The 14,057-nt window shown below is 34.4% G+C and overlaps 1 protein-coding gene and 1 long non-coding RNA gene across 14 annotated transcripts; one reads left to right on the forward strand and one right to left on the reverse strand.

Annotated features, from left to right (window-relative positions):
* Window positions 1-1,362: 1,362 nt before the first annotated feature.
* On the forward strand, window positions 1,363-2,129 carry LOC130511369 (uncharacterized). Its single transcript, XM_057008327.1, has 4 exons — window positions 1,363-1,520; window positions 1,602-1,701; window positions 1,791-1,946; window positions 2,028-2,129. Exons 1-4 carry the CDS (start codon window positions 1,375-1,377, stop codon window positions 2,127-2,129), a joined length of 504 nt encoding a protein of 167 aa, XP_056864307.1. The 5' UTR covers window positions 1,363-1,374.
* Window positions 2,130-3,230: 1,101 nt separating this feature from the next.
* On the reverse strand, window positions 3,231-8,791 carry LOC108854681 (uncharacterized). Of its 13 annotated transcripts, none has more exons than XR_001949941.2 (15): window positions 8,685-8,784; window positions 8,182-8,300; window positions 7,370-7,694; window positions 6,934-7,300; window positions 6,564-6,816; window positions 6,370-6,465; window positions 6,197-6,280; window positions 5,979-6,058; window positions 5,737-5,862; window positions 5,284-5,385; window positions 5,075-5,145; window positions 4,810-4,887; window positions 4,467-4,646; window positions 4,247-4,359; window positions 3,231-3,464 (listed from the first exon to the last, which is right to left on the reverse strand). It is a non-coding gene; the product is annotated as an uncharacterized LOC108854681 (long non-coding RNA). The 13 variants fall into 13 exon arrangements; XR_001949940.2 differs by having other exon boundaries at window positions 4,442-4,646; XR_001949942.2 differs by lacking the exon at window positions 4,467-4,646 and having other exon boundaries at window positions 8,182-8,276; window positions 8,685-8,791.
* Window positions 8,792-14,057: the final 5,266 nt, after the last annotated feature.

The raw sequence follows: 14,057 nt of genomic DNA on the forward strand, positions 1-14,057 counted from the left end.
CTTATTTATTATGATTATTTATCAGGAATTTTCAAGAAACAATGGCTTCAGCAAGTTATTTAACTCTAAATCAGTTGAATAAAAAACGTCCTTACCGTCGTACCGTAGTACGTCTTACTAGAAAGTGGGAAGCCAGAAATTTAAATAAGAATAATGAGCTGATGGGAATGAATTTTCTCCTACTCGATGAAAAGGTATATTTTTAATAACTTTTTTAGTTTTAATCTTATATAATTTTATTATTAAAAATAATTTGTTTATTATATAGGAAAATACTATTCAAGGTTATGTGCATCATTCTCTTATTGAAAATTTGGAGAAGGATTACGTGAAGGAGCCATCATTGAAATCTGCAATTTTAATGTGCAAGATTGCAATAAAAATTACAGAGTTTCAGATCATAAATTTCAAATAAAATTGACTGAGAGAACATCAGTTGCATGTGAGGTTCAACAAATACCTCAGATACCGCCTGAAAATTTTAGATTCCGAGAAGATTTAGATCACCTGAAAGACTCAACATACGATTTATATGGTAAGATTCCTTGGCTCAGTTATTTTTTTTATATATATCCCCTTTTGTATTTTTCTGTCAACTGATTGCCTATTTTTAATTAATTTTCCTTGAAATAATATTATTATATAACATGTTTTTTGTTACATATGTGATTGGATATATCAAGAACATGGAAAAATCAGATGTTCGTAGTCGAACCAAACATGTCCTCCGAAGAGTTATTCTAACTTTATTGTTAGGAAGGTATATTTCAGTTCCAATTAATCAATTTCGTTTTTTTATTTTTTTTTCTATTTTACATTAAGTTTTTTATCTTAAACAGAGGAATTGAAATACAAGTAACACTGTGGGCAGAACAAGCAGAATTATTTGAAGATAAATATCGTGCTGTGGAAAATAAAAACATTGTTCTTATCATGACAAGTGTTTTGGTGAAGACATATGAAGATGCAATTTATTTGTCGGCATCATCTGGAACAAAATTCTACTTGAACAATGATTTTGATTCTGTTTCCGAATTTCGAACAAGGTGCGATCTAAAATTTTTTCATGCTTATTTTATTAAAATTAAGCATCATCAGTTCAAAACAAATTTACTAGCTCAGATTTATATTTTTCGATTCTATATTAGTTTCAGGTTTGATGGTGGCTGTTCGGTTAATCTTGGCGACATTGTTGAAATTCCTTCAACTAATGAGATTTCTAAAGTCCAACATTCTATTAATGATATCTGGGATTTCATTGCATCTGATATTCCTCAGGTAACGTAACTCTATCTTTTAAATAATATCTTCATCATATGAATATTTCTAATCTTTATATCTTTATAAATTTATAACCCGCAGAAAAAGACATTCATGTGTACGGCAACCATAACTAATATTGTCTCACATAGTGGCTGGAATTATATATCCTGTTCAAGTTGCTCAAAAAAATTGAAAAAATCTAAATCGTCACTTTATTGTCAAAAATGTGCTAAATCACAGTCCGTTGGAGTTTTGAGGTATGATGCACTACTTTATATATTTTAAAATAAAAGATAAATATTATTTTTTAAATTTAACTTTGGATCAAATTTTCTCAGTTTCAGAATTGAAGTAATAGTGGATGATGGTAAGGATTCTGCAACTTTTGTTATATTTGATGAAGATGGTTCAACAATAACTGGTGCAACTGCTGAAGAAGTAAGTTTCTTATGTTGTAAATAAAATTCTGAGTAGATATAATATTTCTGTTGTCATTAATTTTTATCTAATAAGATCTTTTCTGACAGATTATAAGAGACTCGCCTGAACATGTGAAAGATATTCCCAAATGCGTGCAGTCAATTGTGGGGGAAACTTATCTGTTTGAGATAAGAATTAAAGAAAAAGATTTTCAAACTTCATATCAAAACTTCACAGTTTCGAAAATTCATAAACACATAAAGGTAACTAGATTACATATGTTTGATAGATTTATTATATTATATATTATACTTAACTTAATTCTTTATTTTTCCTATATACAGTCAACTCCGGTGGATAGCAATTTGGGAAATAAACGCAAAGAACGTGAAGAAGAAAATCAAAAAGAAGAAAGCGAGAATCTTCGAAAAAAACCACATGTTTAGGGTTGATTTTTAAAGATATTAATTGTTGTTTTCTATTTTAATTTTTAATTATTTAAATTTATTGTTTTCATATTTAAGAAACATGCCTAATTTAAGTTTTTTTAAAATATAATCAAAATCAGTGATCTCAACGTGTTTGCCTATAAATTATTTAGTTTTTTTCCTTTTTGCTAAAAGATTACTTAGCTATTACTTAGCTACCTTACATTCAGAATTTGTTTATGCAAATTAAAAGAGTTTGAAGTAACAGCTAGGAAATTAACCAAACACGTAAGCAACTTAACTATAAATAAAGATAAATTATCTATTTTTAAAAAGTATAAAACGTAAACACGTAAACAAATAATAACTATTAAGCTGAATAAGATTAGTGGTTTCTAACAGTAGTTACTAGTAATAACACGCATCGAGTCATACAAGTTGATTGAGTAACATTAACAATAGGAGTTAGACCGAGTCATGGAGTCAACGAGTCTAGACCGAGTCATCGAGTCATCGAGTCGAGTCATTCGAGTCGAGTCATTCGAGTCGAGTCGTCGAGTCGAGTTGTCGAGTCGAGACCGAGTCATCGAGTCGAGACCGAGTCATCGAGTCGAGACCGAGTCATCGAGTCCATCCAGTTGTTCCGAAATGTAATAAGAACGGACCAGTCCGGAATCAACGGTAGGTGATGAAGATACATTAAAGAATACCAGACAGTCCATGCTTGAACATATTAAGGTAAATAGCTTCGCAATGATAGAACTTTTGAGTATTATGAGCTGAGTTTAAAACATGACTTGACCCGTTTTCATGAATGTTTGGGTACATTAGGTGATAGAGTCGGTGTTGGAGCAAAGTGCCCGGAGAATATGGCTGACAACCATAGACATTAAGTTTATTAATAAGATAGACTCATTATTTATATATGTAATATGATACAATGCATTTAGTAATATAAAATGTAATATGTTATACATAGATCTGGGTTAAGACTCATTATTTATCTTTGACTCTCTGTATGTGTTGATTCTCTCTGTGTGTGTATGAGAGAGAGAGAGAGACAGAGAGGACGTGTATACGAGAATTTTTGAAGAGGATTTTGTCCTTTTTCTTTGGCAGTTATAGAAAAGTACAATCTTATTTTCTTTCACAACAAAAATAATAAAATTATGAAAATAAGCACAAAATGGTTAAAAAGTAAATATGCTAGCTAATGCAAAAAGGAAAGACGTACCGAATCAACAAACTATAGAAAACTAATTACATTTGTTGGGAAAAGGAAACATGCTTCTTTGGTATCGAAAAGGAAATATTCTTATTCTCCTCTGCTCAACAGGATAAAAGCATAGGTACCTAAAAGTATTAGGAAATTGCAATCAGTATATATCAAAGGTACGAAACTAAGACAAGGTATTCAAACATGAACAACACACAAGAGAAAAACGAAGTGCAAGCTAATAAAAGAACACGTTCTATTATGAACGATGAACAGATTGCTATGACAGAGAAGTTTCTTATGGATGAACCCTAATATACGGCTACTATCATCCACACTTCAAAGATGGACCGACAACCTAAATAATATTGTAAGTCTTAAAAGTCAAATTCTAATTCTTTTATATGAATTCTTATTGTCTAACACAACTTTACAAAATATAGGGTCCTCAGCTTACAACGACACAACTTAGAAGATGGTAACAATTGTGTCACTCTATCCTATTGAAAAAAAATTAACTAACAAAATAATTAACTCCTGCAATTTTTTCAAAACTTTCAACAATCTTACAGGATTTATAACCGAAGATCAAAGATAGCTAAAACTAGCAAGCAGTCAAGCCCTTCAAATTTAACCACTGAAATCTTGCAAGATAATCTTTTAGAAAATAAGGAATCTCAAGATAATTATCAGGTACCTACATCTGATCGAGAAAGTACTGATAATCAAGATAAATGTGTCTTAGAAAAAAAACGCAGATGTCTAAGAAGAACACAAACGGCAAACAATCATGGTACCAGAAAATTAATATACTATATTTATTATATGAATCTATACATGTATTTTGGATTGACTCCTGCATTTTTTTCTTTCAGGAAATACTAAAGAAAAAAATAATGAATTGGTCACATGTACTCACTGCAAAGCCTTGGTGTGGAAATCAGAAAGCTTGAAAGTGAAAGGCAAAGAGCTGAGATTTTCAATCTGCTGTCAGCAAGGACGAGTTATCCCTACGTCAATCCCGCGAACCTCCTGCTTTTTTAGATGAGTTAATATGGCAGTCTCCATCGTTTCGAAAAAATATACGAGCATATAATTCAATGCTTGCTTTTACTTCTATGGGAGGGAAAATCGATTACGATATCAATTCAGGAAATGGTCCATTCACTTTTCGTATGCATGGTCAAAACTACCACAGAATGGGATCTTTACTACCGGCCGAAGGAGATATACCCCGTTTTGCACAGCTATACATATATGATACCGCCAACGAACTTCAAAACCGTCTCAACGCGTTATCAAAAGGAAAAGAAAACGACCTAGATGAAAGTATTCTGAGAGGGTTAATTAAGATGCTTGATGACAACAACGAGTTAGCTAAAGTGTTCAGAATGGCTAGAGATAGATATGAGTCAGGAGCAAGTGAAGAATATTCAATTAGGATACTCCAAAATAAAGAACGTGGAAGACAATTTGACCTACCACAAGGAGACGAAATTGCAGGACTTATTGTGGGTGACATGTCTTTCCCAAACTCCGATAGAGATATTATAGTGCATCCTAGAATGGATAAACCACAACGGATAAGTTATTTACATCCATCGTATATGTCACTACAGTATCCTTTGTTGTTTCCATATGGTGAACAAGGCTACATTGAGAAAACTATTCCATACAGTTCAGAAGGATATGCTACAAAGAGGTCATACGTTACAATGAGAGAGTATTATGCATATCAAATACATACCCGATTGACACTTCCAGGAACAATAGTTCGTTCAGAACGTCTTTTCCACCAATACATAGTCGACGCATATACTGCCATCGAACAAGAACGCATGACCTTTTACATGCTCAATCAGAAAAAACTAAGAGCAGATTTGTATAACAATGTATGTGATGCAATTCTACAAGGAGATGTGAGTTCAACAAAGATAGGAAAGAGAATTATTTTACCTTCTTCGTTCACAGGCGGACCGCGATATATGGTCGAGAATTATCGAGATGCAATGGCAATATGCAGATGGTATGGAAATCCGGATCTCTTCATTACCATAACTGCAAATCCAAAGTGGGAAGAAGTGAGTGATCATATAAGAAAAGCAGGAAACCAGAATGCAAACGATAGACCCGATATTGAATGTCGTGTATTTAAGATGAAGTTACAAGAACTTCTTAATGATTTACAAGATGGTGTCTTCTTCGGCCCCATTACAGCAGGTAATAAAAAAGAAAATCATTTTTACTATTTTTTCACCAATATTTTTAACTAACGTTTTATGTTTTACTATAAGCAGTTGTTCACACAATTGAGTTTCAAAAACGTGGTCTTCCTCATGCACATATACTTCTATGGCTACACGAATCAAAGCAAGTTCCGACAGCGGAAGATATTGATAAGTTCATTACCTCTGAGTTACCAGATAAAGAGACTGATCCGGAAGGTTTTCTATTAGTTGAACAACTAATGATGCATGGACCATGTGGATCAAAGTGTATGGTTGATAACAGATGCACAAAAAAGTTTCCAAGACCCTATAATGACAACACAAGCATCAATGAAGCTGGCTACATTACTTACCGTAGGAGATATGATGAAACCAAATTTGTCATGAAAGGAGATGCAAAACTTGATAACAGCTATGTTGTACCTCACAATCTCCGGCTTCTTAAAAAATACAAAGCTCATATCAATGTTGAATGGTGCAGTAGATCATCCGCCATAAAGTATCTGTTCAAGTATATCACAAAAGGAGTCGACATGGCTACAATGGCAATCGAAAAGAAAAAAGACATGGAACAGAAAACAGAAGAGAGTGAATCAAAAGAAGATATCAATGAGATAGCGAACTACTTGGAATGTCGTTACCTCTCTGCATGTGAAGCTTCTTGGCGAATTTTTGCCTTTGATATACATGAACGAAAACCTGCCGTAACAAGGTTACCGGTACACCTAGAAGATGAACAGAGAATTGTTTACCCTGAAGACAGAAATCTCGAATCTATTATCTCACAACATGGAATTGAGAAAACAATGCTTACAGAATATTTTGAGATGTGCAAACAATGTCCTGAAGCAAGAGAACTTACATATGCCCAGTTCCCAACAAAATTCGTGTGGGATTCAGATGCAAAAACCTGGTCACCAAGAAAACAAGGATTCAGCATAGGAAGAATAGCAAACATTCATCCAACAGCAGGAGATTCATATTATCTGAGAATGTTGTTAAATATACTCAAAGGGCCGACAAGCTTTGATGATATGAAAACAGTCGACAATGTCAAACACAAGTCATTCAAAGAAGCGTGTTATGCAAGAGGATTGTTGAATGGTGACTCAGAATGGAAACAGGCTATGGATGAAGCAGCACAATATGCATATCCTTCCCAGCTTCGCCATCTTTTTGTCACATTGTTACTTTACTGCGAATTAAGCAGTCCTTGCCTTCTGTGGGAGCATTGTTGGCGTCACTTAGCTGAAGACATAGCCTATAAACAAAGGCAGAAATTCAATTTCGAGGACCAACAGTTCACAGATGAAGAGTTACAAAGCTACACACTTATAGAAATAGAGAGGATTCTAGCGCAGAATAATAAATCACTGACCGATTTTGATGACATGCCAAAGCCAGACAGTGAACTGATGAAGAAACTGAAAAACTCAATGCTCAGAGATGAAACAAGTTACAATATTCTTGAACAAGAAGAAGAGCATATCAAGTTAATACAAACATTAAATGAAGAGCAGAAGAAAGTATATGAAGCGGTTCTTGACTCAATTGACTGTATGAAAGGGAAATTATTTTTTCTCAATGGACCAGGAGGAACAGGAAAAACCTATGTTTATAAGACAATCATCTCAAAGTTAAGATCACAGGGAAAAATTGTACTACCAGTGGCATCATCTGGAATCGCAGCTATACTTTTACCTAATGGTAGAACAGCACACTCGCGGTTCAAGATTCCGATAGATCTGCATCAGGACAGTATGTGCAACATTAGCCGTGGTACCATGCTTTCTGAATTACTTGAAAAAACTGACCTCATCATCTGGGATGAAGCACCTATGTGTCATCGATTTGTTTTTGAAGCTCTTGATAGAACTCTGCGAGATTTACTCTCTGTGACAGATCCAGCTGCAGCAACAAAACCCTTTGGAGGGAAAACAGTACTCCTTGGTGGTGATTTTAGACAAATTCTACCAGTCATTCCACAAGGCACGAGGCAACAAACTGTTATGGCAACAATCAACCGTTCATATTTATGGAACTACTGCTCCATATTCACTCTTGAGAAAAATATGAGGTTCCACCAAGCTGAGAAAGATTTTGCTAAATGGCTGATAGGTATCGGTGACGGCACAACACCTTCACCAGCAAAATACAAAACATCGAATGAAGAAATCAGCTTAGTTGAAATAGACAACAAACTGCTTTTGAAAAACAATGGAGATCCCGTTGAATGCATTGCCAAGTCTACATATCAAGATTTCCAAGTTCATTTTAAAGATAAGAATTATCTCATCGAGAGAGCAATACTTACTCCAAGGAACGAAACGGTGGACGAAGTGAATAACTACATGCTATCTTGCTTAGACGGAGAGCAAAAGGAATATTTAAGTTCAGATAGTATTGGTGACGACAAAGAAAAAGTGGCAAATCAGCATGTTTTATATCCCACAGATTTTTTAAATACATTGAAGTTTTCAGGGATTCCAAATCACAAACTTGATCTCAAGATAGGTGTTCCAGTCATGCTACTAAGAAATCTAAATCAACGGGAAGGACTTTGCAATGGTACAAGGTTACTAATAACTCGCCTAGGCAACTGGATTATTGAAGCGGAAATTCTTACCGGAACTTACGTAGGAAAACGGGTTCTTATTCCTAGAATAAGTCTTACACCAACAGATGCAAGATGGCCATTCAAGCTGAAACGACGTCAGTTCCCTGTAAGAGTATCCTATGCAATGACTATAAACAAGAGTCAAGGTCAAAGTTTAAACAAAGTTGGTTTGTATTTGCCAAGTCAAGTTTTCTCTCACGGACAACTCTATGTGGCGCTATCAAGAGTCACTACAACTGCAGGACTTCAAATTCTTAAAACAGGGACAAAACATGACGACAGTAAAGTTTTACAAAATATTGTATATCAAGAAGTTTTCAATAATATTTAAAATTTATGTTCTTTAAAAAATTTATGTAAGAAAACAGATTATTGTTATCTAGAATAAATAAAACTTAACTATTTCCCCAAACTCATTTAAAAAAAAATGTGATTTATGGACAAAAAAGCCTAATCGAAGGCACTCTTGGCTAACTATAAAAGCTATTCAAGAAAAGATGTCAGATTTTTACCAAAATTAAATTGAGGATTTGCAATAGAAAGAGCTGAACGTTTTGGACAGACAACTAATAGCCTGGAGGTGTAATAATGGCTCTGCACGTCTGCACCCATATCCCTGCACCCCAAAATCAAACTTGAAGTCAAGATTTTCAACTACATGTCACAAAATCAAACTACAAAACACTCGAAACAAAATGATTTTTTTAATATATTGTCAACCGTTACCCTAACACTATTGACACAAGTTCCACTTGCTAAGATTCCCAATAATGTATCCAGGTTAAAAATGAAAACCTCACACAAGGAAAAAAAGAATATAAACACTCACGACCATTGGATTCATTACACTTGCCTTTATCTCCCTTCAGACAATGCGAGAACACTCTTGGTGCGAGTCCTTGCGTAGCAAGCTGTGAGATAACAGATAAACGCCTTTGGCCTAACCAAAAGATCCCATCCACGCTCGCCTAAGCCTCTATAAGTCACCGGTTTGTAAATTGCTACACCTGTTTGTCAATAACGAAGAATAAGCATCACATATCAAAATCGAAAGAGGACATTTTAGCTTACCCGAAGACAAAGGGAGCAGAGGAGTTTATAGCCAAGGTACTGGTGATAACAGTGGCAAAAGACATGAAATCAGAGACGTAGTAGCCAGAAGTGCCACTTCCATCACCTTACTTAACGCATACGAACAGAGATTGTTGGGAGAACAGTCAGATTCCGTCTGGAAATTAGAGTAACATCTCCTATCTGAACATGAAACCATTGAAGAAGAGGACCAGGCTCCGGGATCAAAGAAACTCAGCTGAAACTAGAAAATACACAAAAGAGAGAGTTACATTAAAAAAAACAAAGTCATGACATTAGTCGTGCCTTTTAGTGGTAATCAAATGGATCTATGGAGGGCTTTTTCAACTCGCCTTGGACTGATCCGCTTCGATCAAGAACGGCGGCATACGCATCTAGGAGAGAGTCTCGCGATCGTTGTACAGAGTGAACAGGTCTCGGTCGTAGCGAGCGAATCTTCGAGTTAGGGTTTTGGAATTGGAGACGGAGGCCCCAGTTCCCGGCGAGGTGGCTGTCAGAGACGGTGAAGTTGGAGACGGAGAGGGATTTGAGGAAGACGTTTGGTAGCTGGGGACGGACGTCTGATGGTTCTGACCACAACCGAACCTTTTAAATCAAAATTCGGTTATGTTCGGTTCAATTCATAAACCGAAATTGGAAATTTTATAAACACAGTATTATAATTCAAGTCTTCCGCTCATGATCCAAGCCAAACTTCCGGAACAACTCTTACTTTCTTTATCCAACTTCAACACATAGCATATGACTTTATTACTTCTGTAATTTTAACTAACTTTTGACCCAAAAAAAAAATATCAAAAAAATGCTGGAAAGGATTTCAAATAAACACTAGATGACATTACATAAACGGGGAAAATTAAACAATTTATGGTTGTAATTTTTTTGTCCTTTTAATTTAATTTAATGAAATAAATTTCAAAATAAAATTAACTATTTATAAAAAAATCATAAATTATGTTAAAAAGGTTTTAAATTCAAAAATATGTCTCATAACATATACCTAAATTTTAAAATTGATGCAAAAATATACATTCTTATTATGTTTTCATAAAACAAAAAAATCAACAAAACCCGTGCAACGCACGGGTCCACACCTAGTAATATATATAAGATGAGTTGTATTTTTCTGAAAAAGATATGATTTAAGTAAGAGTTGCCAAATATTATTTTCTAGATGATGTGAGTCATTTAGATAAATAATTTTATATTAGGTCATAAAAGTACAAATCTGAACGTCAGATTATAACTATTTTTCCTATAAAAAATGATGCCAGCAAATACAATATATTTAAAGAAAAAATTATTATTAATTTGTAAACTTATATCAGTTTCTCTCATAATAGGATTTAGAGGGTTTAATGGTTAATTTCCAGAAAATACACATTTTTTTTTAACAAATGAACATGTATTATACTTATGATTAAATTTTCAAAATATTTTTGTTATGAAATGGCTTGATGGTTAAGCTTTTGGAAATATACAATTATTTTGGTCATCAAACAATTCAATGAAAATGTCCATATTAAATTTCAAAAAATGCAATTCTTAAAGGAGAACACATCTTTTGCTTAAGTGAAACTATAATGTCTTACTCAGTTTCTTAAATGAAATTGTTGCAATATATTAGAGATTAAGAAAAAAATCAGCCGTTAAATAAAATTTTGATTTCCTATAAAAGTACTCCATAAGCAATTTTATGAATGCTTTAATGTATTTTAATCATATTTATCTACAAAAATTAAAATTACAAACTATTAAAAGTTACCATGTTTTTGTCGATATAAATATTTATCATAAAGATCTTACAATATAATCGTATTAACATAACATATAAACAACCTTATTTGGTCAAATGAGCTCTCGAATAATAAATAATTGGGCCAGTAAGAAAAAAAGCTATCAATAATTGCTTAAAAGCATGTGGTCTTCTTCTTCATTTGATGAATTATTAAACCACTGAAACAGAAACGATCCGAATTATTACATGTTAGTCGTCGCGTTTTGTATTTACACGGTTCAGGCGGACTCAACTCGGACCACCGCGTGATCAACATATTCTCGTCCGCATTGTGAAACGGCGATTCCTGGATCCATGAACGACAGACCTTTTTCCCCAGTCTCCAGATATCTTCCCCCTTATCCTTCCAATCGAATTTCCTATCAATTGACATTATATTGCTTGCTTCTTCAAATAGGTTGCTTTCTGCCTTTCTTATCTGATGTCATCTTCTTCAGAAATTTTTTGACCTAGAGAAGCATAAAAATTATAGGTCCTCTAGCGTCTAATTGTTAAACTGGCTCATCCCTAAACGTAGCCATAAACTTCTCATCGTCTGGTCACTACAGAAACTTCTTCTTCTCGGGACTTTACTGAAGTGTCCCGTACAAGAGGGCTGATGTGTAACTATCGTGCATCGTATGTAAAAACAGGCAACGTACATATACATATATTGATTAAAGAGGTGTGATTGAAAGGTTGTGTTGTTTGAGAATGTAATGATTCATGAAAGATGACATATACGAAGCAGGGGCGGAGGCAGAGAGAGACATGTGGGGTCAGGTGACCCCAGTAGAATTTGGGGAAATTTTTTTTTGGTATATTTTTTTCTAAAATTCTATAATATTTAAGTAAAATTTGGTATTTGACCCCATTAATCTATGTAAAATTTTATCTGTCCCACTAATATTTTTTTTTTAGAAAAAATTGTTGTAATAACATATATATTAAATCTAAGTATTAACTTTATATATAATGATCCCGATCAAAAATATTTTTAGCTTCGCCACTGTACGAAGGGATGGTTGTTTGAGATTGAAACGATTAGGAAAAGATGCCAAATACGAACATTTGTGATGACGTAAGCTATTTAGTGCAAGAAAATTATATAGCCCTTAGATCAAAAATAAGGAGCAAGCATGACCATTAGATCAAACTTTTTTTTTCCTATAAAAAAATGATGACATCATCAATTAACAAAAACAGGTTTGCTATTATATATATATTAGCTTTTTGAAGCCTTATTTTTTTTTTTGTTAAAGAAAACTAAAAGAGAATCGAGAAAGGAGAGGGCCTAGAAGGAGAGGAGCGAGTCAGATTGTTTGGAAAGAAAGCTAACAGGGAATCTGATCGAGATGGGAAGTTGGCGGGGCAAGAGAAGAGAATCGAGCGAAAGAAACAACAACAAGAAGAAGTCATAGAGAAAAGAATCTGAACTCTTTTTTATAGGTAAAGTGGGTAGCTTTGACTTTGTGGAGTTCAGAGGACGAGTTGATTAATATCCCGACCAAAACACATTGTTCAAAGTTGTCTCTTCTCTCTTAGTTGGACCGAACCGGTTCGGTTAGATAAATAAATTTTAACACCAATTTCATGTCAAGGTTGTAAATGCTCTCAATAATGTTGTGTTTTTTTTTTATTATGACAGTTTTTTTTAATTTTTTGTCTTTTGCAGAATAGTTTTGTGATTAGAAAGAGAATTTGATTGAAAATTTATATTACTGGAGACAACATTAAAAAAAAAAAATTTAGTTTTTACATTTTACATTTAGACAAAAAATAAACCTGTGTTTCAAAAACGCATGTCAAAATCTAGTTAGAAATATTAATTTATCATATCTAAACTAAATATTTAAAAAAAACTTCCAGAATTATATATATTTATATATAAATACGAAAATTCTATGCATACTTTATTAACATCAGAGTTTAGATGAACGAAGATGAAGATTTGAGATTCAGCTCGAGAGATGAACGAAGAAGATGATGAAAGAAAGTTTGTTATTTCTTCTTATCTCAAACTGTACAACTGTAAAGTGTGTATATATAAACCGGTTAAGCAAAAGGAAACTTAACCAATTCTCAATAACCATAATAAACCGGACTACTACTAATACACCCCCCTCAAGTCTTTATCATTGAAGCATCAGGAAGATAAAGACTTGACACAGACATGCGTTGAAGAAGAGAGTGGAATGGTCCAGGATGTAGAGGCTTAGTCAATATATCTGCCAACTGATTCCCTGTAGAAACGTGAAACGTCTTGAGGCATCCAGCCTTGATCTGATCACGAACAGTATGGCAATCGATCTCGATGTGCTTGGTGCGCTCATGGAAAACAGGGTTGGTGGCAATGTGAATGGCAGATTTGTTGTCACAATAGAGCTTAGCAGGACCAGTAGGAGTGACCAACAAATCTCGAAGCAGCTGGTTGATCCAAATGATCTCACAAGTAGCCAAAGCAAGACTTCGATATTCGGCTTCAGTACTACTGCGGCTAACCACTGCTTGTTTCTTCGACTTCCAAGAAATCAAAGAAGAGCCAAGATAGACACAAAAGCCGGTGATAGATCGTCTAGTCTCCTTGCAAGTTGCCCAATCTGCATCAGCAAAAACATTCAAGCAAAGCTCCGAGTTCGCAGAGTACATAAGTCCTTGGCCAGGATTGTTCTTAAGATAACGAAGTATCTTATGAGCTGCTTGTAGATGCGTATCAGTTGGAGCTGAAAGGAACTGACTCAACTGATGTACGACAAAGGTAATATCAGGTCTTGTTATCGTGAGATACAAGAGACGACCAATGAGCTCTCTATACGCAGTTGGCGATGGCAACAGAGTACCCATATCTTTAGTAAGATGTAGTGTAGGATCCATCGGAATGGAGCTCGGCTTGCAGCCTAACAAACCAGCATCTTCCAATAGTATTAACGTATACTTACGCTGACACACCGAAATCCCCTCAGATGAACGCGCTATCTCCAATCCAAGAAAGAAACGAGCAGGACCAAGGTCTTTA

This window comes from Raphanus sativus, chromosome 4 (assembly GCF_000801105.2).
Source record: "Raphanus sativus cultivar WK10039 chromosome 4, ASM80110v3, whole genome shotgun sequence".
Classification (NCBI taxonomy): domain Eukaryota; kingdom Viridiplantae; phylum Streptophyta; class Magnoliopsida; order Brassicales; family Brassicaceae; genus Raphanus; species Raphanus sativus.

Excerpts from the sequence above, each read along its gene's own strand:
- LOC130511369 (XM_057008327.1), top strand. The coding sequence starts at position 1,375 with ATGTGTACGGCAACCATAACTAATATTGTCTCACATAGTGGCTGGAAT. Across the intron at positions 1,702-1,790 it reads CTGGTGCAACTGCTGAAGAA|ATTATAAGAGACTCGCCTGA; the intron begins GTAAGTTTCTTA and ends CTTTTCTGACAG. Across the intron at positions 1,947-2,027 it reads AAATTCATAAACACATAAAG|TCAACTCCGGTGGATAGCAA; the intron begins GTAACTAGATTA and ends TCCTATATACAG.